Source organism: Eptatretus burgeri, chromosome 1 (assembly GCF_056783735.1).
Source record: "Eptatretus burgeri isolate ZD-2024b chromosome 1, Ebu_testis_v1, whole genome shotgun sequence".
NCBI lineage: Eukaryota > Metazoa > Chordata > Myxini > Myxiniformes > Myxinidae > Eptatretus > Eptatretus burgeri.
In genome coordinates this window covers 75,371,055-75,398,884 of record NC_140961.1, presented here as the reverse complement: position 1 = coordinate 75,398,884, position 27,830 = coordinate 75,371,055, and the positions used below count along the sequence as shown (strand labels likewise).

Below are 27,830 nucleotides of genomic sequence, written 5' to 3'. Positions count from 1 at the left end.
TATGGCAGATTATGAAGTGTTTTTACGTTTGTGTATTATTGGCCGCATGTCAGGGACGCACTTTAAGCCACCAGGGACCACCATTGGCTCGCAGGCTGTGCAATGAAGAACAGGGCCTTACAACGTCACCTTATTACGTCACCTGACATCCTCTGTCCACATCAAACCATTTACATCAGTGGTTCTGAACTTTTTTACCACCACACCTCCTCTAGTAGTTGGTCCTTGCCTCCATGCCCCCCCCCTCACATCTTCAACCAAATGATTAAAAATCCCTCCTGAATTAAAAGGAAAAACTGAAAATAATGTGTGTTTTTAGTCTTTTGAGCTAACAAAGAATTCTGTATAACACTCGTATACACAGCATATTTAATGAGATGACATTTAATGACATACTTGACATTGCTTCTTAGCTACCAGATCTTGAATACATGGTCGAATGCCAGAGAGAGCACAATGTAAGTCCTCTTCAACGTTCAGCTTGTTTCAGTACTTGGTCTTGACAGCAACGAGCATGGAAAATGCAGCTTCACAAAGATACGTTGATCCAAACATTGTCAGAATCCGAAGAGCTTGATGTAAAATCAAAGGGTAAACAGGAAGGTACGTGACCCAGAACGTCTCTAGATCCAGATTTTTTTAAAGTCTTCTTCAGCCGAGGAGTTGAACTTTAACTCAAGAAACTCCTCTTGCACTTCACCTGAAATATCAGCGACTTCACATTGAAATGGGTTCCGAATGAATTTCCAGGCTTTGCACTTCTCATCTATATCTGGAAAGTATCTGATGAATTCTCCTTTCAATTCAGTCACATGAGTAATTATTTGTTTCTTTAACTCACAATCAAGGTAACTGTGAATGAGAGCAGAATCCAAGTTAGCAAAACTGGCTGTATTTCCATCCTGAATTCGACATTTCCAGAGGTTGAGTTTGGCCATGAAGGCTCGAATGACGTCATGGTGCGTGATTATGTTGATGTTTTTCCCTTGGAGTTTGAGGTTGATAGCATTCAGTGCTTCAAAGATGTCCACCAGGTAAGCTAGAGATAGCAAAAATCCTTCAGACTGGAACTTGTCATGGAGATCTGCTTTCTGCTGCGAATCTAGAAATGTTGCCACTTCTTGTCGTAGTTCATAAAACCATCCAAGCATGTTTCCCTTCGAAAGCCATCGTCCGTTTGTGTGGAAAAGCAAGGCTTGATGTTCAGAATCCATTACGCACACAGCTGTTTGAAGAGACAACTGTTTAAGGCTCCAGCTTTGATGAAGTTGACTACCTTGATAGCCAGGTTCATGACATCCCTCATTTCAGCAGGCAGATTTCTGGATGCTAAGGCTTCACAATGAAGTGTGCGGTGCATACCTGTAGCAGATGGACTTTTTTCTTTCACTCTTGTAATGAAACCAGATTGCAAACCAAGCATGGTCAGAGCTCCATCAGTACACACCCCAACCAGCGAGTCCCACAAAAGTTGATTTTCCTGGAAGAAGTTTGATACCACTTGAAAAATATCTGTTGCTGTTGTATAACTTTCCATGGGATGGCAGAAGAGCATTTCCTTTTTTACACTATTGCCTGACATGAAACAAGCATACATCAGTAGCTGAGAACACTGAGCAACATCAGTCGTTTCGTCCAACTGGATGGCAAATACAGGAGAAGCTCTTACTTAGTCGAGAACTTGATCTTTGATGTCTTGAGACATTTCATCGATCCTTCCCTTGACGGTATGGTTTGATAGAGAGATTTGGGAAAGCTTGTTTGCACTATCCTTCCCCAGAACGAGCTCTGCTGCACGCAGTACACTTGGTTTTATGAGAGTCTCTCCGATGTTATGGCTCTTTTTGCTCTTTGCGATCAACATGGCGATCTGATAGGAAGCCTCAACAACCTTTGAAGTGTGTTGCCGAAATGCTCGACTGCTGTCCATCTTAGCTTACTTCAAGGACTGCCTTTTTGTTTCAAAGAATGCCTTGGGTTTTGCAGCTAGAGCAGGATGCATTGTCTTCAAGTGGTGTTCCAAGCGTGTGGGCCGCATGCCATCATTGCTCAGAGTCTTGTAGCATATTACTCACTGGGGTACCTCTGTGTCACCCCTTTAGAGGGACACAAATCCAAATCGAATATATTCATCAAGATGCTTCCACTTTTTTGCACTCATTGCGAATGATTTAGTTTGAAATGGGTACTGCAAATCTGTGAAAAAAAAATTAATTTTAATATAAAAAATAAAATAAAATATTTTTTTAATTAAATTTAAATAAATGTTAAATTTTTAAATTAATTTTAATACACAAAATGGTAGGCCTCGTAGCGAATAGGAAACGAAAATTATTTAAGGCGATACTTTTATTTTTTTTTATATAATCACGATATTAAGCAAACACTTGTTAAGAGAATTCCAAAAATAATTAGAGAAATTCCTACTTTTTTATTCAGGCTCGCACCCCCTCTGGAAATTACTCACGCCTCCCAGGTTAAGAGCCAGTGCGGTAGAGGCATACCTCTGCCAGGGTGAACAGTCTACTTTTTGTATCTTATTGATAGGCTGGATCCAGATCCGAATTTTCACTAAAATCAAATCAAATTGTCTTAGTCACACATCCAACCTGCCCACCAAGTTTCGTCCAAATCCATCCACAAGTTTTTGAAATATCATGCGATATATATCGTTTTGGACACATCTCTGAATGGTGAAGAATCACTTTGAAAATTAATAAAACCTCGTATTCGGATCCGGATCTTTCCCAAAATCAAATCAATTCGTCCTTCACATTGCCAACCTGTCTACCAATTTTTGTCTTGATCCATGCATAATTTTTTGGGATATCCTGCCCACAGACAGAAAACAAAAACAGTCAGACAAGTTCGGTGAAAACATACCATCCCTCCTCCATCGATGGGTGAGGGAATTGAGACTCCTGTTTGCCGTTTTGTCTCGGCGCGAGTATCGGTTGGGTAAGGGGATTGTTTGTTGAGATATCACAAATGGGATATCACAGTGGAAAAGCCCTAGTGAATGCTTAAAGGATAACAAGTGGAAATGCCCGTTTAAAACAAAATTTTTTTTTTTTTTTTAAAGAAAGCTAGCAGAAAAGACTTTCAAAATTGATGGGTTTGAATTATTTTTTTCGAAATATTCAAGAAGACTGGAACATCTGTTTCGTAACAATAAGCGTTATTTTAGAACACGACACACCGAATATTACCCTATTTTCTTTATCTTCTGGGTCGTTTCATTTTGACGGTACAGCCTCAGTGTGCCAAAGTATGAAGCCTCCGCCGAGCGTGAGGTGTGCTTATATCTTCTTTATTAATTGGCATCCTATGGACGTTTGTTTTACTTTACGTGTGTTGCACATCATTGTGCAACGAATTTCACCTCCCTGCACCTTGTAAATTTTTTTTGTTATTTTAAAAAACGTTTCTGTACACTGCCCTTGAGAATCGGTTTGCAAGTCACCATATGCATTTAAAATAGAAGAGACTTAATTACTCTTTTATGGAAAATGTTTTTCGAGTTTTTTTTATTTTTTATCCTGAAAAATAGACCGTAGTGAACACCATCTTTAAACCCCGACTCAAATCGTCCTTATGAAGGGGGACAAACAAATGCACAAATATGCACTGTGTTTCATATTGGTAGATAACAAGAAGTTGGATTTGGACAACCTTGAGACTCAACGTTGGGACTTGGACTTGAGGTTATCAGGACTGAACTACATCGCTCTTTACTCACTGCTGTTCTTAAATGTTCAAGGAGATCCTTTAAATTTACATATATTTACAAAGCTCTTTTCATATCAGGCTTATGTAATAAAATACTGCAGTTTGTTTCTTATGACTCACCCGCATCTATTTATTTGGCGACAAATAATTCTGCACGTTTGTTTTTTTTATTTTTGAGTGAATGAAGACAAAAATATATTTTAAATGTAATACACTGCTCCTTCCCAATTCCATATCCAGGCGATGCGTGAAGTCATCGCCAGGTGCCAAAGGAAGACAGTACTCACTTTTTACTCCATTTGTTTGTTTTCTTTCTTTCTTGTTCATTTTCCAGGCGATATCTCAGCCATCCTTTAAGCTAGGAAGATGACATTTGGGAACAAAAGTAAAGATGTGCTTTGGCAAAAATGTTATTTTTTATTTTTTGATTAATCAATTAATTTATTAATTACTTCATTATTATCGATTTATTAATTACTTATTTATTTTATTTCTCATCCTGGAAATATCTCAGGCACCTTTTGAGCTAGGAAGCTGTTATTTTGACACGATGGTGAACAAGTGATTTGACTATAAAGGGTATTTTTGATTTATTGATTCATCAATTAATTAATTTAATTTTTCAATTAATTCCTTAATTTTCAAAAAGTTACAGATTTGGATGAAACTGTAGTGGTTTCACTATGCCATAAGCCAACTGATTTAGACATTAATTATTTTACAGTTATCTATTTCTTTTAATTATGCAATTCATTAATCAATGAATTATTGTACATTTCTCCCTCCCAATTCTGTCTACGTGTACAGCAAGGCGGCATTGCCGGGTGCTGAAGTCATCCTGGCGATGTCATTCGCTGGAGGATATGTTATTTATTTATTAGGCATGGGGGCAGTGTACTTTGTACCTTTTACTTGTTTTATCTTTTTCTTCCTCTGTCTCCCTTCAGCACATGCGATTGGGATTCCCTCTATTTCAAACTGAGACATCCGATTAAATTTACTAGTAACAGAGAATTTATACTAATGTGCTTTGTTTTCATTAATAATGATTTGTTTTTGGCCCCTACCCCTCCGATAAGGTCAGAGACGGGGATATTAAAATGAGCTATGTCCGACCATCTGACCGATCTATGTCCGTTGTCCGTCGTGTACGCAACATTTCAAAAACAGTTTCAAGACCATTTAGCTTTCATATTGCAGATATCTATTCCTCATGACATTCTCTCAACATGATTCGATCATGGCTGTTATTGGCTGAATTTTGTTGCCATTGCAACCATATCGGTAACTTTGCTTGCATATGCTATCTTTGAAAAAGACTTCCAATATTTAGTTTTCATATTATACAGATGTATTCCCCATAACACCCAAAGGGCAGGGGACTTTGGGTATCAGCTCCATTTTAATAATAAAATATCAGAGCAGGTTTGACAATCTTTCAGGTCAGCACATCTGTGATCTCAAAATAAATCTGCAAGTTTTCTTGTAATATCAACTTCTTGGAAGTTGGATCATCAGCTTAATTGTATGTGTGTGTGTGTCTATATATATATATATATATATATATATATATATATATATATATATATATATATATATATATATATATATATATATATATATATATATATATACATATATAGTGCTTTTTGTAAGTGGATACAAGGCTTCTTCTTGTTTTTTGTATTCTTTTCTGCAGGCAATATGTTATCGTGGTTTTTCGGGACAAACCCATGGAATTGTGGGACCTCCACTCGTGTTCCATCCTTCGGGAGATGAGCAAAAGTTTTCCCAATGTGTCTGCTCTGGTAAAACATGAACGCAAACTCACCTTTTATGTGTAGCATAAATAGAGTTGTGAAAAAGAGAATGACAAGTGAGGATGAAAATGTGAAAAGATATTGGTGGGGAAGATGATAGATTTGAAGTTAAATGGGTTTTAAAAAGAGACTTGTGAAGGTTAGTCTTTGGATAATTAATATTTGCTCTTTCGTTGAACTGATATGGCATCACTATCTGCTATCGATTACATTGTGTGAATTTGCTAAAGGTTTGTGTTTGTATTTATCTTTAAAGATGAGCCACAGGATAAGTTATACAGTACTTTGCAAAATGGATAAGGTAAAATTCAAAAAGTGTTCATTGATTGATTACACAGTGATTGTTTTTTTGTTTTTTTTTCTGTTGTCCACTAATGTCGTTGTTACCTCCACCACTGAAGGAGGTTATGTTTTCACCCCTATCTGTTTGTTTGTCTGTCTGTGAGCAGGATATTTTAAAATGTTGTAGACAGATTTTGGTGAAATTTGGTGTACAGGTGTGATAAGAATGAAATGATTAGATTTTGGTGAAGATCTGGATCTGGATATGACAATTAAAGTGATTCTTTACCATTGAGAGATGGGGCTAAAAACGATGTACCCTTAAATATCGTGGGTTTGAATATCATGTGTTTTGACCAATGATGGCAACCTCTTTATGCACTGATTTGGTTATCATGAGGTTTAATTTTCAGCAATCACAGTTTTTGAGCTGAGCTGAGATGTTTGTCTCACACCAGGAGCCTCTCGCACTGTTAATAATGGAATGGCACCGAAGTGTAAAACGATAGACAAAAGTGATTCTTTTAATTTTATCTATTTGCTGGATTATGAAGCTGCAGGACAATTTATAAAAGAAACACATCGACAGATTACAGAGGAAACTGATTTAGGAGATTAATAGGGGAAGAACGGTTGGGATGAGTGGGGCAAGTTAATCACTCCTGAATGTTTAATCTGCTTCAACACAGCAGGAGACTTCATTGTAAAGCTGATATATGTATTTACAAACACAACAATTGAAAAATGTGTATATATATATATATATATATATATATATATATATATATATATATATATATATATATATATATATCCTCTTTTTCTTTCGTCTGCTCCCGTTAGGGGTCGCCACAGCGGATCACCCGTATGATCTGCATAGTGATTTGGCACAGGTTTTACGCTGGATGCCCTTCCTGACGCAACCATGGTCGCCTCTTACGACACAGGGATATGGTACACCTATTCTAACCAGGGCATACACCGGGCCCAGTACACTGGGCCCAGTACTCACTTCGCCAACCTCGGAAGGATGACAGGCTGAGTCAAACTCCTGGTGTGTATTAATTCAAGCTGCCAACAGGGCTTGAACTCAGGACCTTTTGGATCCCAAGCCACTACCCTAACAACTACGCCAACACCAGGCATATATATATATATATATATATATATATATATATATATATTTATATATTTATATATATATATATATATATATATATATATATATATATATATATATATATATATATATATATATATATATATATATATATATATATATATATATATACCGGGCGTAGTGGCGTGCGACTGTAATCCGGCTACTCTGAGGCTTGGGTTGGAGATCACTTGAGGACAGGAGCTCTGCACTGGGCCGTGCTATGAGAGGGTGTAGGACAGCCCGGAATCATGGCGAAACCCAATCCATATCCCTGTGTCGTAAGAGGCGACTCGGGTTGCGTCAGGAAGGGCATCCGGCCTAAAACCTGTGCCAAATCAGTATGCGGATCATAATGGATGATCCGCTGTGGCGACCCCTAATGGGAGCAGCCGAAAGACGAACAACAACATATATAAATATATATTTATCAGAATTTGGTTAAAACATGGCGTTCTTACTGGCAGACAAGGGATGTGCAACAGTGCTGTTGGATCGAATCCTGTACACTAAGAAAATGCATGATATGTTGTAGGATGCAAATACATATGAGCAGCTAATCTCTGATCCAACTAAAAAAGGAGGAATGAAGGTTAAATTCATTGCTCGCCAGAATTAAAGCAACTGGAAGACTGTCGGCTGTGGAATACAAACGGTTGTGCAGCAGCAATGGAGTGGCTCCCAGGGCCTACGGACGACCGAAAGTGCACAATGAAGGAGTCCCACTATGGCTCATTGTCTCCTGCATTAATGGACCATCATATGCCGTATCTAAATTATTGGCAAAACGGAGCAATCCTTACATAATAGTATGCCTTTACTGAAAAAGTGAAACGTGTCACCATCAAACCACACGAGATCATGGTAACTTTCGATGTTGTCTCGTTATTCACCAATGTGCCCATAGCTCTGATTATTGACGTGGTGAACCGGCGGTTGATGAAGGATGATCGGTGGAAGCGGCTGCGGGTGCCGAAAGCCTGATGGACGTGTGTGACATGCTCTCGGCTTGCCTCTCTTCCACATACTTTGTCTTTGGCAAAGTGAATTACAAACAGATTTTTGGCACCACCATGGCTCGCCGGTGTTGGTTGTCATCGCCAATATGGTGATGGAGGAACTGGAAGAGTATACCATTCGATCCCTACCAGTACAGCCAAGTGTGTGGTTCCGGTATGTGGATGACACTTTCATCATCTGTCCCACTGACACGGTCGACTCCATACATGAGGCCATCAGTAAAACCTTTCCATCGATCAATTTCACCCTTGAAGAGGAAAAAAATGGAGCCCTTCCCTTCCTAGACACACTTGTAGCAAGGGATCCCATAGGAACCCTAAAGGTCACAGTGTATAGAAAGCCCACACACACTGACTGCAACCTCAACTTTGATTCCTGTCATCCATTGGAGCACAAAAAATCGGTGGTACACACCCTCTCACAAAGAGCATGTGAGATGCCATCCACCATCAGACAAGATGAGAGAGGTGAACCATCTTCAGAGTGTTTTGGGACTAACGGTTACCTGGACAGCTTGCTACCAAAAAAGAGAACGATCCCACATGGCCCACACAACAGGCTGGGACCGAAAAAACAACCCCAGGGATTTTTGTGTTTTGCCTTTTATACCAGATGTATCACAGAGGAATGGCAGAGTATTGAAAATGGCAGGAGTGAGGATAAGTTTAAAACTGGTCTTCACTCTCAAGAAAGCCCTTTTGGTCTGCCGCGTTGCATAAGGGTTTCTCAAAAGGTCTGCCATTGCCAAACATGGGCTCAAGGCAGGACACGCACCTTTATGGGAAAGGATTTGGAGTTCAACCCCGAGCAGGACCAGAAAAAGGATTCTGGGGGCTTGGCATGCAGAGGAAATGGTCACATCGATTACGCAGGAGGTGGTGGATTTACCTTTAGCGTTTGGACCTCTCTTGCATAAACGCACCGGGGAATCCCAGACATTGCATGGGGATTCCACTCAGCATGTCACCCGGCTGTTCCATCAGGACTAAACCCCCCCCCCCCCCCGTCCTCAACCTCCCTCCCCCACCTTTTTTTACTGCACATGGCCACTTTTACCCATTATAATGATACTGTTGTGAATTTACTTTTTACATGCCGTTAACGGCACACTTGATGACTCCTGATCGTGTTTACTTTCAATGAGAGTGACTGATTATTTTCTAACGTTTTCTGAAATGTTGATGTTATCTAATTGGTTTACATGAATGTGTTGTTTGATCCGTTAATGTGTTGATTGTTTTTAAAATTTGGCAACGGTCAGAATGCGCGAGTGATGTGACACGTGCGTTGATTGGCTGTCCCGCTTTGAGACTACTGGCTGTTTAGCTTTGCCCACCCCTACCTTTGGGTACAGTATTTTGGGGAATTTTGTGATGATTTTCATCACTCTTGAGAATTCTTAACGGATGCATGTTGTGCACATGTTGTTAATCAAAACAGTTGAATCATTGTTTGTTTCAATTTGAATGGAGAATTTACAATGGAGTCCGTTTATATTTATATATACGAGTACATGCCCGTAAAAAAAAATAATAATCATAATAAATAAATAAACCACACAGGCCGTTTCTTCACTCTCGCGTGCCCGTACGTGCGTGACCCGGAAGTTCGATATTATTCGCAATTTATTTTTAATACCCAATTATTCAATTAGCGCCAACGTATTTTACCTTTTCGCAATGTCGTGGCAAGGAAAAACAAAAAGAGAAGAGAAGAGAGAAAAAAATTTACTTCCTGGTTCGGAGCATGCCAGCACTCTAATGTTCCCGAAATTTATACACCGTCTAATATGAAAACGATTATAACTTGGGCCTTTGTGTTTATCTATAAATGCGCATAAGAAATCGAAAAATTATTAGAATACACGAAGTCATCACTCTCAGGAAGTCCGACGTTGTAACCCGTAATGGGGAACGCGGATGTGCTTCCCTTCCCCATCGGCCACACCCACGCAACAACGTGTCTTGCCATTGGTTTGTTAAATAAATGGCCATAACTTGGGAACCACTTCTCCGATTAATATCAAACCTTGAAAAGGCACATCCTCAGGTCCCCAGCAATATACCTGGCAAGTTTCAATTAGATCGGACCAGTGGTTGTCGAGAAACAGCGGTCACAGACACACACACAGAGAGATTGCTGGAATTACAGATAGATATTTATTTATTTATTTATATTTATACAAGTATTTATTTACACATATATGTATGTATATATATATGTATATATATATATATATATATATATATATATATATATACACAAATACAACCATCTGCTCCGTCTGTGCCGCAATTCCCCTCCCACGCATGCCATAATCTTTGAAGGATCATGTGTTCGCCTCCAAGTAAAACCGCTCGGCGATCCAGCCTGGTCGGTGTTAACTGCCCTTCCACGACAATTGGGTCGGCAGGATGAAACTAACTGGCAACACCCACGACAATATGTATTAGCTCCTCCACGAGTCTGAGACTGTTTCTCCACAACTATATTGGTATTAGTTTGGGAAACTTGCTGGCAATATAATGTCAAGTGATGGTGCATTGGCACGTGGAATTCATTGAATGTGATGTATTTGCTTTTGCTGTTTCTAATCTAAAGCAGGTATCAAAAGGTGCAATGAGGCCCAACGTATCTGCCTGGTTTTCTTTTATGAAACAGCCTTAAAATCCCAGGTTGAACTGACATATCTGCCAAACTTGCATTTGTTTGTGTTTACGTTGAGATATATATATATATATATATATATATATATATATATATATATATATATATATATATTTCTGTGTATTGAATTTCATTGCAGTGCAAATGTGCTGAATTATTCCAAAATAATTATTTTTGTGACACTGGTAGGAGTGGTCACCATCACACAACCTGCGAAGCTTGCGTCGTAAACAGCTGGCAGCTCGTGAGGCGATGGTGCGGCACACGAGCATGGCAGAAGGCGAGATTGGAAACCATGAAGTCTCCATGCTAAGGTACCACCACTGCACTGCACCTGGGCCACACCATGTATCAATTTGAGATTGAAGCAAGTGTGCATTTTTAGTTATTCCTTTTAAAACTAAAAGTGCATTTTTAGCACGGACATCACTGGCTATGAATCCATGAATGTGTGCACCATCCATTGGAAGAACGTTTAACTGGAGGACCTCATCTGGTAGCATGAGTTAGTGGATATAAAAAAAATCCCATGGTGTCTATATAACAAATGAGTTGATGAGTTCTTACTGGAACTGTGGTCAAATTCTAAGTTCTTGCCACCTTCAGACGAATGTTTGGTTTAGCCAATTTGTTCATAAAAGACTGGGCAAAACATGTTCCCATGCCAATCCCACAGGAAGGTGGGAATAATTGGGGCACTAGTAGTAGTAGTAGTAGTAGTAGTAGTAGTAGTAGTAGTAGTAGTAGTAGTAGTAGCAGCAGTCGTCGGCCACTTTTTTGGGTGGAGAGGGGAGGGTTCTTTAATTGAGTCTGAGCAGGGGGAGGGTTCTGAGCAGGCCTTTACCAAGTCTTTGAGGCAGGGTTTTTAGGGTGTGACAACATGAAGTCGGACTGCAATGTAAAGAAGAGCCTCAGGAAATGTCGCGACATACACAACTAACTTTGGTGATTATGGTTTATACGTAAAGTTTCGTCTTCGTTTTCGCAAACCGGCTGGCCAGGCCGGACATTCGACTAGTTAGCGTAGGAATTTGAAATTTGGCCATGGTGCTGGCAATAGCTCGCCTAAACTTGACAACATGTTATCTTTAACGTCCACCAACAAATGCTCGCAGATGGGATTCCCATTGAACGCCCATCCTAAGGACGGCACACACATTGATGAATCACTGCCTGTGAAACACCGGACGGACAGTTTTATTTATAGCTGGTTCAGGAATCGAACCCAAGCTAGACAACTTAGAGGCGAGTGTGTGTACCACTGGGCCATCCTGTCAGCCCTTATTTGATATTCCATTTACTTGAATAAAAAAGAATTTGAAAAATGAAGAAACTTGCTTTAAATAAAGTAATGTAAAGTCAAAGATTTATATTTGTGTAAGTGGTTTATATTTGAAAACAAATGACCTGTCTTTCTCTTTGTCTCCCTGTTTGTTTATGTCTCTAATTTCCTTCAACAGCTCAAGTACAATCAGGTGAGCTCACCTGCTTTGCCTCTATGTATTAATTTGCCTGACTTTTCTTATCTGTGCCTTTTGACACATTGTGCCACACTTTGCTATAAAGTATATCCAGTTCAATACTTTAGCTTTCAACAGACAACAAAATAACAATAATGAGTACAAATAACTCGTACAATATATCGACATATCGAGGTTACATTTTCATCCCCTTGCTTTCTTCTGCCTCTGATAAATTTATTTGATATTTCTGCTTGATTAAGGGCACACTCATACAGAAGTGGTAGGACGGCAGGGGGGTTGGGTACCTGTGCAGTGAATGCATGAACATATTGATATATATATATATATATATATATATATATATATATATATATATATATATATATATATATATATATATATATATATATATATATATATATATATATATATATATATATATGAAGCCCCGCGAGGAGGAGTGATGTAAGCGACATTTTTTATGATATGATGATAATAGGCTCGGATGATAGGGTGAGGGTTAAAATCGTGCTATATGGCATGAACTCCAAAAAGGCCGATGTGTCCCTTACATCACTCCAACTCACGGTGCCAGAAATATATATATATATATATATATATATATATATATATATATATATATATATATATATATATATATATATATATATATATATATATATATATATACCACAAGGGGAAAACCAGAGATGTCAGGATAAGTCAATTTTGAAGAAACTGAAAAACAAAGTTTCAAGACTTTGGTGGACTGTTTAATAACTGTCATATGGATTTCTTTTCCAGTAAAAGGAAGAGTGATCATTGGCCGATCAAATTAAACATGTAGCATTTCCCAAGCTTCTGTGTTATTTTATTTAAGAGCAAAGAACAAATCAATGTTGCAAACTGACATCACTGGTTAATCCCTTGTTTAATAATTGCCATGCAATTTTAACCCAGGATGTGTAGCAAATTCATGCTTGTTGGTTATTAGCATACATTACATGACTTTGGTGATCACAGATTATTTTTTTCAACATTAAACGGTCATTGTTTTTTTGTTTGATTGGTGATCAACGCCATACTCAAGGGTATTTCGCTTATATGACGACGGATTCTCCATTTCTTACTCCGTACTACTTAATATGATGGAAAACCGGGAGGAAACCAAGGATAAACCACCCCTGCGATAGCCGAAGTCACCTCATATGACTCCCTCATATACCTAAGCAGGTTGATTGGGCGGTGGGTACATCGAATGAGGATGGGTACTCAGACGCGCTAACCATTAAGTCACGGCGTGGGTCCCATAAAAGTCACAATAAAGGTTTGACCAGGCTTGAACCAAGATATGCACCAACTACGGAGCCCATGATATAACCAAATAGGCCATTGTAGTGCTCAGAGTTTATGCTGTGATAGTTTTACATCCTTTTATAACTTAGTTTCTCAACTCTGAATATTATGATGGAACAGTTAACATGAATGATGCAGAAAGCCAATCTTATCTGAGTGAAAACTTTAATTTTAATACTTTGCAGAACACAAAACCTGTGATCAAAAATAATAGATCCATGATATAACAAAATAGGCTATTGTAGTGCTCAGAGTTTATGCTGTGAAAGTTTTACAACCTTTCATTTTTTTAGTTTCTCAACTGAATATTATGGTGGAACAGTTAACATGAATGAAAGGGAGATAACCAGGAGTAAAATCCTGACAACTCTGGGTTTCTACTTGTTCAGCATTGACAACACTTGTTTTTTCATTGCACGGCTAAACTTTATACCATATAAATTGTGTGACACCCCTGGTTATTTGTTGAAGTAATATTGTGAGAGGAAACCTTATGTTGCCAACTATTGGCAGGTGCAATAACCCTGAAATTTATAAAAAGTGACATCACCGGTTTTCCCCTTGTGGTATGTATATATGTATGTATATATGTATATATATATGTATATATATATATGTATATATATGTATATATATATATGTATATATATGTATATATATATATGTATATATATATATGTATATATATATATATGTATATATACATATATGTATATGTATATATATATATATATATATATATATATATATATATGTATATATATATATATGTATGTATATATATATATATATATGTATATATATATATATATATATATATATATATATATATATATATATATATATATACACCGTATTTATTCGCATAGAAGCTCCCATTCTAATAAAGGCCCCCCCCCATCTTTGAGAAAATTTTCATGTTTCAAGGGTGTCTCTAATAATAGCCCCCCTCCCCCGTCACCCAGTGTGAAACAATTGAGACAGCTGTAGCCTGTAGAGGGAGCCTGGCCCGCTCGGTCAGGTCGGGACCCGGTTTTGTTGACTGGTGTGTTTGACGGCGGTCAAAATCAGTGTGGTGCCGTATTCTGCAAAACTTATACCCTTCTACCTTGACAATACTTGTATCTTCATAATAAAACAAATAAATAATAATTAAAAAATTGTATGTTTGTAGATTGTCTCTAATAAAGGCCCCCTCCCCTCCTTGATCAAACGGGTATTCTAATAAATGCCTAGGGCTTATATTAGAATAAATACTGTATATATTTTTATATATGTATCTGTATATATATATATATATATATATATATATATATATATATATATATATATATATATATATATATATATATATATATATATATATATTGTTACGGATTCGCGCCCGCCGGCGTGCTGACGGCCACGTAACTCGAATCGCGGCACGTCGCCCACCGGACGGACAATCCAGTCGTGACCCTCTCGGACTAACGCCGGGAACCAGTCACGGGTGGACCTTTCAGTCTCACCGCGATCGAGCCAATCAGCCCCCGCGTGGGATAGGGTTGCTCGCCAAATTCGACCTACCTAAGTACCCACACGGAGGGTAGACCGGGCGATCGCACCTCGCCGCAGGTCGACTTCGGACACGGGCCACTTAAGCGACCCGTTCCGTACTATCGGGATAACCGAGCGGTGTTATCGTCGGCCTCGACGGTTCGATTAATTATCGGGCGTATTCAGCCCACTACCAACCCTTTACGTGAAGCAAGATGAGGATTCAATGAAAGAAATGACGAAGCGAAGCGGGAAACAGTTCAACACAAAGCACATTTATTCGCGATGAACGGAAAGCACACATATTCAATTCCACCAAAAGCACATAGAAAAGGAAAGAAACACAATGCAATTTTACACAAAAAGCAAATGCGACAATGCAGACCTAATACCGATTACGCGAGCACACGGCAACACTTATACAATTTTACTTCACAGACGGCGCCGACAACACATACCCAAAACCAAGGAAAAGAACAGAGAACCCTCAAGGATGAGGCGGGTCTGAGGCTGAGACCGGGTCGGGCCTACCCGTCTGGTGATGAGACGCGGAGCGGCGATGGTGCCTCAACTCCGCGGGCCTCGTGGGCAGTGTCTGGTAGGGGGTGGGAAAGGGGCCCCCTTGGTCGCACTATCACAGCGCGGGGGGAAACAGGAGGGGGTTGCTGATGCTCGGGGTATAGAGGATTTCTACTCTGCCTCGAGTCCCGCGACGAGCGTCTCCACCTCGGCCAGGTCGCGCCGTCGGCCTCCCTGGTGTGCAGCTCCCTGCACGACGCGAGCACCCCCTCGTCTGCCCTCGCCGCCTCTCCACAGCTCCGTCCCCTCCGTTCCGACTCCAACGCACACGACGACGACCAACTCCTTCTTGCTTCTTCTTCCCAACTCCACCGCCCGCGAAGTCTTAACTCTTCTTCCCTTGACTGACGAACGCGGTCGCTTATATCAGCCCCGTGGCTTCGCTCTCTCATCTTTGACCCCCTCCCTTCGACCTTTCACCTCGCTCCCCATTGGCCCGAGAAAAAGTGGGCGTGAGTGCTTTTTGATCCATAAATTTGCATATATCGATCGCCCTCCAACGCCCTGGGGGCGGGGCCAAATCGCCCCTCGCTCACCGATTGGACGGAACAAAAGTGGGCGTGTGTCGTTTTTGATCCGTTTTTGAAGTGGAAAATCCGTGGTTTTGTACACGCTGTTCGGCGCGCGCCCTGCACGAGTCCAACACCGGTACCCACAAGCGGCGCAAGAACGGTGGCGATGCGACGGTTGCGAGGTGTGACGTGAAGCGGCGCCGCGGTGGGTGGTTGATGTGGTTGGTGGTGGTAATCATGGCGGTTGGTCCAAAATAAAGATAGTAAAAGAAAAACGGCTATCCTGAAGAGTCGCAGCACGCATAAATGACATGTATTCCCACTAGACAACGGGTTTGGGCCTAACTACACATATACTTACCGAGATACCTCACCTAAGGGACCTGAATGGTGGTTTGCGAATTTGGTAACCACAACACTACCCCTTCCCCTTTTTACAGACTCGTCCCGAGTCGTCAAATTCTCGTGTGCCATCATGTGTAGTTTCCCCCTAGTACATTTTACCTACGGATCCCTGAGTAATACATTCATGGTATTCGTGTCCCCAAAATAAATAACCTGAGGGCTGCGTAACTACCTAAACAAACTCACTCACACGGACGACTTAAATAAAATTGCCGGCGCTAGGACAGACATGCCGGGGGCGCACTCATATTTACAGTACATCTTAACCTTAACTTACAAATTTTACACTAAACCCTGGCCCAGGATCAATGAACTCTGCAAAAAGAAAGCAGTTAGCAGGGAGCCAGGCTGCTCGCATGCAGTCTCTGGCTCAAAACAATGCAGGTGACAGGGAACGTGGCTGGCTGCTCACACGCAGTCCAAGGCCTTCCCTTTTGAACTGAACGCAGTGAACCACAACGGTGCATGGGCTGCACAACCGTTGTCTCCGTGCCAGCTCAAGTGGCACACGCAATGAGCACAACGAATGGATGGATGAACACAAGTACGGTGCACGGGCCGCCACTGCAGGCCCGTGTTGTAGCTGCCAACAGGGCAGTTCTCGCAGCTTGCAAACTGTTGCCTTCTGATCCTGGCGCACATGGCAATGAACAGGGGGGGGGGAAAAGCAAAAATTGAACGGGGCTGGTGAACATGGGCAGTGGGCATGGCATGGCAAAGGTGAGCAGGCAAACACAGCCCGCAGAAGAAGGCCGCTGCAGGCAAACACAGCCGGCAGATGAACTGGCCGGCACAGGCCTTGAAGAAAAACAGCCAGCAGATGAAGTGGCCGGCACAGGCCTTGAAGCACCACAGCTGCAGATGATCCGGCCGGCACAGGCCTTGCAGCAACACAACAGCTGCCGATGAAGTGGGCCGGTACAGGCCTTGAAGAAAAACAGCCAGCAGATGATCCGGCCGGCACAGGCCTTGCAGCAACACAGCCAGCAGATGAAGCTGGCCAGCTTTTGCCGTTCAGTGGAGGTTGGTGGAGGGAGTGCGGTGGTGCTGGCCACTTGGAAGGCGGGCTCGGACCTACCTACCTGTCTCCCTCCCAACCTATCGCCTTTGCCTGTCACTGTACATACCCACTCCCTTAATTTGTCAAACCCCAATTTAGCCCCAACTTATTTTTTATTTTTATGTTTACCTCCCCACTATAAATCGTCCCCTAACCCCCTTTATCGTCCTTGTTCGGCTAACCTATTCTGTCACCTAGCCTACTCCCAACCCCTACGTTCCCTTCCCGGAGGGGAATAAGGGAGAGCTAACGTCCTGTGTCGAGGCCCAACGAAGCCTCAGAATGGCCTCCCCAGAGTTCGGCGATCTATAACCAAAGTGGGTCCAGCGGCCCACAACGACAGCGAGGGGATGGATGGTGCGGAGGGGTACATCTCCTAATCTACCCTAACCATTTAACTGTTAAACTACCCCGGGGCTTTCAACAAGCGCCTCTCACTTAAACTATTGGTTCTAACAACCCAGATTCCCGTCGCCTGTGTTGGTGTCCTCACAATTTCGGGCCTCGCCCCCCAATTTTCTCTCCGTGCCCTCACACGGTCTCCTGGCTGGGACACGTGGCTCCCTTTGGCAGGCACGACCCTCTACTGAATCTCCCGCTATGGCACCCCCGGGCACTACACTGCCTCCGAGCCTACCAGCTCCCTAACACCGGGGAGTGCCCCCATGGCACCTCCCCTGAAACGTACACGTGGCAGGCTGGCTTCCCGGGCCCCTTTCCGAGGGTCACCCTTGCCCACAACACTGCCCACGCGGCTAATGGCGCCCCGGGCCCCCGCACCAAGCAGGCGCACCCGTGCCCACTACGCTATCCCGGCCCCCCATGGGCCCTTGGCCTACCACGGCCGACTAGCCTGGTGCCCGGGGTACCCACTCAGCGATACTCACCTTTCGCAGCCACGCTCCCAAGCCCGTCAACAGGGTTCCTGCACCCCTCCAAATGGGTTCCGAGCCTACATTCCCACCAACAGCAAAACGACCTCCATTTTTCAATTTGACTAACCCAGCTAACTCACTTTACTCTGACCCCGGGGTCCCTTGGGCGGGAGTCACTCCTCCCCCCAATCACTCATCGCACCATGCATTCCCCATTCGCTCCACTCACACAGACCCGCTGGCCTCACTCACTCACCAAGCACATGCCTCACAACTCACCAACTCTTCAACACACTCACCACTGAACTCTGCCATCCTGCTATCTGCATCCCCTAACTAACTCGTGCTCCCACGTCGTCCCTTACACTAAAGCACGTTCCTTTTAACACTACGTAGCTAAGCTACGTCCCCGCTACACACTCACCAGTCTGTCTCTGTCTCCTAACTCAAAAATTCATTTTATTTCCCAACCTAAATCTGGCTGCAATCCCTCTAACTAATCCATTCCACGGACTCCATGAGGACTTACCCCTGCCCCATGAAGTCGGTCTAACTAAGCTAACCCTTCCCCCTAACTAGTTTCCATCCTGTGCCCAGGGTCAAGGGGGTCTTCCACCCCTTGCCCAGGAATCCTTTGCACCCGAAAGTGAGGCTTGCTTTTTTTTTTTTTTTTTTTTTTCCATGCGCATCACCAGCGCGGCAACTCGCGCACTTTGCACCTGCCCGTGACGTCATGCAGCTGCACGTGTTCCTCGTCCCTCCTTGGACGGTACCATCCGGCAGAGATACCCCTCCTGCCGGATTCCAACCCCACGTGCAGCCATGACGTCACTGTGCGCATAAAAAAAAACACAAGCCCCACGTCTCGAGGGGTTCCCCACGCGAACACATGTGCTTTGCCCGTTGGAGTTTAACACACACGATCGCGTGGAGAACCCGTCCGGTCCAAATCCATTTACCTGCCTAAACTTTGTCCGTCCGCGGGATCGGCAAATCCACCGCGTGCGTTTCCGGACCGGGACTTCACTCTCGCAAGCGAGCACGTGGCGGTCTCGTGCGTTGCACAGCACGAACCTCGTGCTCGCGGCTGGGTGAACCCGGCACGGTCCCCGAAACGACCACAGCCGCTACTCGGCTTTCTCTCCTCTGTCGCCGTCTCCGTCTCCATTCCACACACGCACTCCCGCGTGTTACGACGCTAACAGTCCACTCCATCACATTCACACTGGGAGACGCGGCTGCGTGCTCCCGCATGCCAACCGACATCTCCCTTACATACCGCTCTCTCACACACACGGTCTCCCTTGCACTCGGCCGTTCACTCACGCGTGCCTCACTACTCACACAAACCATACTACTTACACACGCGGGGGCACTCACCCGCTGTGCCTCATCCACACTCCGTGCCTCACTCGCACACGCGGGGGCATTCACCCGCGGTGCCTCACTCATACTGGCCGTTTCATCCACACACACGGCCTCACTCACACACGGTGCCTCACCCACACACGCGGGGGCACTCACCCATCCACACTCGGCGTGCTGGGAAGCACGTACTCTGGCACCATCGCCACCACACCAATCACACACGGGGTCGCTTCCACACACGGGGACGCACTCACACCTTGCACCACCACACAGGGACAACCACACTGGGGATTCGTGTCCCCACAAGGGTCTCCGGGGCCTCTATACCCCCCAAGCTTTCCGTGCACCCGTTCACAGCACCCGTCCCCTCAACCTCGCAAAGCACGACCGAACTCACCTGGTCGTGACTCGCCTCAAGGGGACAGACTCCCTCCCCTCGTTCCTGGAGGAGGCCATGGCTATCCAGGTGCTCGCACTGGGTCTCTACCCAGTCCGCCAGCTCAACCTCACTATCCTCCACTACCTCCGTGTGTGTGTGCGCGTCACTTACCCCGTCTTCATCGTGTTGTCTCTCCTCTATTTTTTCTGTCTCCCGTGTCTCTATACATTTCTAAGTTTCTGTCGTCGTCACCTCGTGTCTCGTCTCACACGTTTTGGTCTCCCCATTTAATTTTTCCCTCTTGGTCACCGTCGATTCCTCTGTCACGACCCTCGCCCAACACGCCCCCCGAATTATTTTTTTACCCGCCTCCACCGCGGGCCTGTCAGCCATTGCACCCCCTTCCAGCTCGTTTGCTCCCACACGTGGAGTCGCCATTCCCAGCTCCCTGGTCACGGCCTTCATGCCCGCCTGCAGGCATCGGCCCATGTTCTGCGTCTCACCCCGTAGCTCTTTCATTTCTTTTTTTATGTTTGTTTCCATTCCGTTCATTTGTTGTGTATTCGCATCCAATTTTTGTGTATTCGCATCCATCTTTTCGTTCATTTGTTTGGTCATGCCTTTCATTTCGTTTATAAATTCAGTTGTGTTTGCATCCATCTTCGCTGTCATTTCCGCCAGCATGGTGCATAGCTGGGCTATGTCGGATGCACTCAGCTGAGCCGTTTCGGCAAGGGTTGGGGAAGGGTTTTGGTGGAAAGGGGGAGGGGAGGTGTCATACACCGCGGCCGCTGCCGCACCCATTTCGGGCTCTGGGTTCAGTTGGGCGAGTCCGTGTTCCTGCACAATCAACATTTCCTGCACGGGGATTCCATCCTGGACCATGGACTCTACATTACTACACATATACATTTCTAATACCCCCGGCTCCCGCTCGCCTTGAGACGCCATCTTGCTTCTCTTAAAGGGTTAATTTGAATCGCTCGTAATTTGGAGGGAATCGGGGTTCGCTTCTCTCACCCCTGGACCGATTCCCGTGAATTTAGCCGGAGACAGGAGAGCCCGTTTTCCCGTTCTCCGATACAAGTGCCGCGAGGAGGGCGATGAATTTGTATCCCACTCCTGACACCAGTGTTACGGATTCGCGTCCGCCGGCGTGCTGATGGCCACGTAACTCGAATCGCGGCACGTCGCCCACCGGACGGACAATCCAGTCGTGACCCTCTCGGACTAACGCCGGGAACCAGTCACGGGTGGACCTTTCGGTCTCACCGCGATCGAGCCAATCAGCCCCCGCGTGGGATAGGGTTGCTCGCCAAATTCGACCTACCTAAGTACCCACACGGAGGGTAGACCGGGCGATCGCACCTCGCCGCAGGTCGACTTCGGACACGGGCCACTTAAGCGACCCGTTCCGTACTATCGGTATAACCGAGCGGTGTTATCGTCGGCCTCGACGGTTCGATTAATTATCGGGCGTATTCAGCCCACTACCAACCCTTTACGTGAAGCGAGATGAGGATTCAATGAAAGAAATGACGAAGCGAAGCGGGAAACAGTTCAACACAAAGCACATTTATTCGCGATGAACGGAAAGCACACATATTCAATTCCACCAAAAGCACATAGAAAAGGAAAGAAACACAATGCAATTTTACACAAAAAGCAAATGCGACAATGCAGATCTAATACCGATTACGCGAGCATACGGCAACACTTATACAATTTTACTTCACAGACGGCGCCGACAACACATACCCAAAACCAAGGAAAAGAACAGAGAACCCTCAAGGATGAGGCGGGCCTGAGGCCGAGACCGGGTCGGGCCTACCCGTCTGGTGATGAGACGCGGAGCGGCGATGGTGCCTCAACTCCGCGGGCCTCGCGGGCAGTGTCTGGTAGGGGGTGGGAAAGGGGCCCCCTTGGTCGCACTATCTCAGCGCGGGGGGAAACAGGAGGGGGTTGCTGATGCTCGGGGTATAGAGGATTTCTACTCTGCCTCGAGTCCCGCGACGAGCGTCTCCACCTCGGCCAGGTCGCGCCGTCGGCCTCCCTGGTGTGCAGCTCCCTGCACGACGCGAGCACCCCCTCGTCTGCCCTCGCCGCCTCTCCACAGCTCCGTCCCCTCCGTTCCGACTCCAACGCACATGACGACGACCAACTCCTTCTTGCTTCTTCTTCCCAACTCCACCGCCCGCGAAGTCTTAACTCTTCTTCCCTTGACTGACGAACGCGGTCACTTATATCAGCCCCGTGGCTTCGCTCTCTCATCTTTGACCCCCTCCCTTCGACCTTTCACCTCGCTCCCCATTGGCCCGAGAAAAAGTGGGCGTGAATGCTTTTTGATCCATAAATTTGCATATATCGATCGCCCTCCAACGCCCTGGGGGCGGGGCCAAATCGCCCCTCGCTCACCGATTGGACGGAACAAAAGTGGGCGTGTGTCGTTTTTGATCCGTTTTTGAAGTGGAAAATCCGTGGTTTTGTACACGCTGTTCGGCGCGCGCCCTGCACGAGTCCAACACCGGTACCCACAAGCGGCACAAGAACGGTGGCGATGCGACGGTTGCGAGGTGTGACGTGAAGCGGCGCCGCGGTGGGTGGTTGATGTTGTGGTTGGTGGTGGTAATCATGGCGGTTGGTCCAAAATAAAGATAGTAAAAGAAAAACGGCTATCCTGAAGAGACGCAGCACGCATAAATGACATGTATTCCCACTAGACAACGGGTTTGGGCCTAACTACACATATACTTACCGAGATACCTCACCTAAGGGACCTGAATGGTGGTTTGCGAATTTGGTAACCACAACAATATATATATATATATATATATATATATATATATATATATATATATATTTATATATGTATGATGAGCACTCCCCCAATCTCCATTGGACCTCGTCCTACACCAAAGTGTCACCTCCAAAACCCAGAGGCCTTGGCCTGGCGACTCTGTCACAAACAAAGGTTACATGGCCAACATCAGTTAAATATCAAACGAAGATGCCTATCCAGATTTTGGGCTGGTTTACCCTCATCAGGACAGCAAACCAATAAATATAGAACCAATGCTGACCACATTCGTCGTTTATACATCAGACGCAACTCCTGACTTATGTTGAGCATGGCTGTGGATTATGTCTCACACGGTAAAACCGCATAATCCGCAAAGAACAACCATCCATCTGCCACCCAGCCAATTGTTGCTGCTAATGCAAACCATTCAACCAGAAATTGGACATAGTCCGACACATATTCCAAACATAACGGTTTTACTGTGTGAGACATAATCCTCGGCGATTCTCACCATAACAGTCAGGAGGTGTGTGTGTGTGTGTGTGTGTGTGTGTGTGTGTGTGTGTGTGTGTGTGTGTGTGTAAATCAACAGGCAAACGTATATAATATGTGTATGTGGGAGCTACGTGCCCATGCCCTCTGGTTTACCGTATCAGAGCACTGGTATGGTTCACCAGAGCACCTGAGTTCGATGCCTGATCTGGGCAGTACTTTCCCCACATTTACAGTGTTTGTGTGTTTGTGTGTTTGTGTGTTTGTATATGTATATGTATGTATATCTTCTCACAGAATATTCATTTGTGTTCTATTTTCTTCAGTTTGAACAACAATTTTCAATTGTCCATTGTTTTTTTCCGCTGTTTTAAAACTGTTTGATTAATATCCAAATTCTCCGATTGTTATGATTTGGGATTGTGCAAATTTTCTCTTCCTTTTTACCCCCAGTCCTGCTTGGTTCGTATTCTTTTTGTGACCTTTTCTGGCGAGATTTTGTTAATTGGTAGAGCAATATGGATACATGACATGCTGCTCGTCTCGATCTTGCAGCTTGCTGCAGGAAGCAGAGAGCAAGGCAGAGGTTGGGCAGAACGTCCTAGCACGCGAGCACTTTGTATTCACGGACCCCAGTGGCCTGATCTACCACTTCACCGTGGAAGGCACTGGGGTAAAGGAAGGAGCTCGAATTCCACCTGATGTAAGTTATCGCTCTGTTTCCTCATAACCACTCTTGTTTTTTCTTTACCATGAGCTTCTACTTTCAAAGTCCTTCCCAAAAGTTGAATTATTCGACACTGTACATCTTTATAAAAATGAATTTCTTGATCGTTTTCTGTTAGTTTCTGTGTTGGAACATGTATCTTGGTACCTCAATGATCCAAATATTTTCATGTTTCCTTTGCATTTCTAACATATTCTTCCTCTTCATGCTCTTCTTCATCCACTGATTCTTACTCCCCTACTCCCCCCCCCCCACTATATAAACTATGAACAAAAGTTCCTGTCCACAGTTATGGGGAAAGTTCAAATTTATCTGTCAATTTTAGTTATTTCATGGACTTTAAAAAGGTTATGTTTCGCTAAAAAATCTCCTTTTCAATTTGAGACCATTTGGTTGTCCTGTTTCCAAAAAATTGCTATATTGGTCATTTTGGCCTCAATATGTGGCCTCAAAACAGCCACTGAGGCCACAGCCACATAGCCCATGTTACTTCTTGCACAAAGTTGTATCTGTATCCCTAGTCGAGTGTTTATAGCTTTAAAAATGTGGCTGATATATATATATATATATATATATATATATATATATATATATATATATATATATATATATATATATATATATATATATATATATATATACATACTCACATGCACATATTAAACCACAGGATGTAGTTATGTTATGTTAAACCACAGGAAGCTTGAATTATCATTCCCACAGTAATTTGGTTTGAAAGAAAGAATATAATTATGATGGTGACAAAGCCTCCAGTGACAAAGTCGCCGGTGGCATTATGTTTTTGGGTTGTCTATCTGTACATACGTACATACGTACGTACGTACATACATCCATGTAAGTTTTCTCTGCAACCGCTTATCAAATTGACACAATTTTTTTTTACCATAGATGCGACTACTCATGCAGAATTTTAAAATAATTATGACGTCATAGGTCATGTGGCGTGGCAGCCATGTTGGAAAAACGCAAAAACTGTTGGACCTCTATCTCCTAAACCACACCAAGCAATAAATTTTAACTTGGCATCTGGCAACTACTCGTCATGGGGAATGTGTGATTTGACGATGACGTCATCGGTGAAGTGGTATCCCTGTCAAAATTCGACACATAAAACGCTGCATTCAATCAGTATGAAAATTTGTGAGGTTCATCTCGGGATAGATTGGTTGACAGAATTTTTTTATGACATAATCATTCATGTGGTTTGGCAGCCATGTTGTTTAAAAAAAATTAAAAAGGAAAACAATCTTTTCCAGAACCGCTTAAAGATCGAAGTGAAGCTGCACATACATGATCGACTCGTCATTATGAATAAAGTTTGATGACGATGACATCATAGATCACATGGTCTGGCAGTGATATTGGATTTACTCTGAAACCTACAAAAATCTTCCTTTCCAGAATGGCTTGACATATTGAGGGGAAACGTAACAGACCTACTCACCATGCTTTGGGGATACTAAAATGACAAAGAATATTTGATGTCACATGGTTTGGTGGCCATATTGGATTGAATAAATATATTAAATAATGTTTTCTCTGAAACTGCCTTTATGATCAAAATGAAATTTACCAGGTATCACATAACATGATAGCTGCATACAGTGTGAAAATGATGACATCATATTGTGTGGTGTGCAGCCATATTGGATAGAAAAACAAACCTCATCCGATCAAAACGAAACTTCACACGTGTGATCCTCTACAAAATCATAGGCAGACTCCAAATTTTCAATGCCATAGGTCACGTGGTTTGGCAGCCATGTTCGTTTGAAAACCAAAAATTAAAAAACCTTTTTCTCCAAAACTGCTTTACAGAGCAATGTGAAACATATTGCATTACATGGATCAAGGGCAGTGGATCAGAACTGCAAAATTTCGCATCGATCGTTATAGCGGTTTCTGAAATATAATTTTAAAAATATTTTCCTTGAAACCAATGTGGCTGCCACATCATGTGACTGTAGAGGTAATTGTTATACAAAATATTTTCAGCAACAGTAGTGGATCAATGCAAAGTCTCGCATCGAAAGGCTAAGCGGTTTCAGAGAAACACATATTTTTAATATGATCGACTCGGCATGGGGAATATTGGTTGAAAATTTCAGCATGATCGGTTCGTAGTTCGGCAGCGATATTCTTTTAAACATAAAACCTTCAAAAATCTTGCTTGTAACAGTTGAACAGATCGAAGCAAAACTTTACAGCGAGAATCACCGATCCATGAGGAACAAAAAGTTCTCAACCTGTGACGTCATAGGTCACATGGTTTGGCAGCTGTGATTTTTTTTTTGTAGAATAAACATTTGAAAATCTCCTCCAGAACGGCTTAACTGATCGAGGGGAAACTTCACTTCCATGTTCCCCAATCCTTGGTGATACCAGGGTGTTCACGAATAATTAATAGGTCACATGGTCTGGTAGCCATATTGGTTTGAAAGAAATTGAATGCATTATTGTTCTTTCTAGAGCCCATTCCTCTCCACTTTGAGACTATACAACATATCGACTTCGAGGTTGGTGCATCACATCTTGTGACTTGTCTTCCATATGCACACTGCACTCCCATCACCACTGATTTCTTCTCGACAATGAAGATTCGCTTCTTGGTTGTTCGGGCCATGTCACACCTTGACGTTTTAGCCAGCGTATGGCAAGGTCTCAAAATGTATGTAAAACGCTGGCGTACGCTGAACTATTGATGTTTTTTAAAGTTTTGGGCGTATAATAACGTGTTGGACATATGCATAAGGTATTAGTAACGTACACAGAACGTTTTAATCACATATAGATAACTTATACCAACGAATGCTGAGCGTGTTGTCGGCGTTCACAACCTATGCCCAACGATACACTACCACACGCAATGCAGAAGTTAGTCTATCGCCGACGATCACGTGGCATAGGCTATTCATAGGCTGCGGCTCGTCGATTCAAATCATAACCGCACTAGACATCGAAGTGTGAAGCCGCTGTCACACCTTGACATTTTAGCCAGCGTATGCCGACGTATGAAAAATTTGCCAAACCAAGCTGGCACACGTCGAATACGTTATGGGTAAGTTTTGTATACGTTAAGAGCACGCTGGCATACGTCGTAGTACGTTGGCATACATCGTAATACGTCGTCATACGCCGAGTACGTCGAGAAATTTTCAGCATGTTGAAAATTTCTCGACATACTTGGCGTATGACACACGTTCCGCATACGCTGGCCATAAGTCGTTGACACACGTCGACACACGTTACTTGTACGTTACTCATAAGTTGAAACACGTCAAGGTAATGGTGAGCATCAGTGTTCCAGACTCCCTGTTTTTTTTTTTTTTTTTTTTTGTTTTTTTTCTTCGGTATGACGGTGATGTTAACACTTCGACGTATACAAACTTACCCACAAAGGGCGGAGGAGCTCCTTGTGAGCCAACGGCCATCCATATCTAGTGCCCAACTGTGTCTGCGGACGTCCTCCTGCAGTTGGGTTACTTTTTTATTCGGAGGTTGGTGGCAGGATTTGCACTCCGGCCACCGTAAAACCCTTCATTCCGCAAAACACAAAAACGCAAAAAAATCTGAAAACCCA

The 27,830-nt window shown here is 43.5% G+C and overlaps 1 protein-coding gene and 1 pseudogene across 2 annotated transcripts in view; both read left to right on the top strand.

The window, feature by feature from the left end:
* The window catches only part of WDR11 (WD repeat domain 11), a 154,627-nt gene that overhangs the window by 45,023 nt on the left and 81,774 nt on the right, over positions 1-27,830 (top strand). For both annotated transcript variants that reach the window (XM_085888613.1, XM_085888604.1), the window contains exons 14-17: positions 5,429-5,537; positions 10,867-10,991; positions 12,138-12,152; positions 24,058-24,205. In XM_085888613.1, coding sequence (XP_085744739.1) covers positions 5,429-5,537; positions 10,867-10,991; positions 12,138-12,152; positions 24,058-24,205 — 397 coding nt within the window. The remainder of the gene's footprint in view (positions 1-5,428; positions 5,538-10,866; positions 10,992-12,137; positions 12,153-24,057; positions 24,206-27,830) is intronic.
* On the top strand, positions 7,769-9,880 carry LOC147034771 (uncharacterized; annotated as a pseudogene).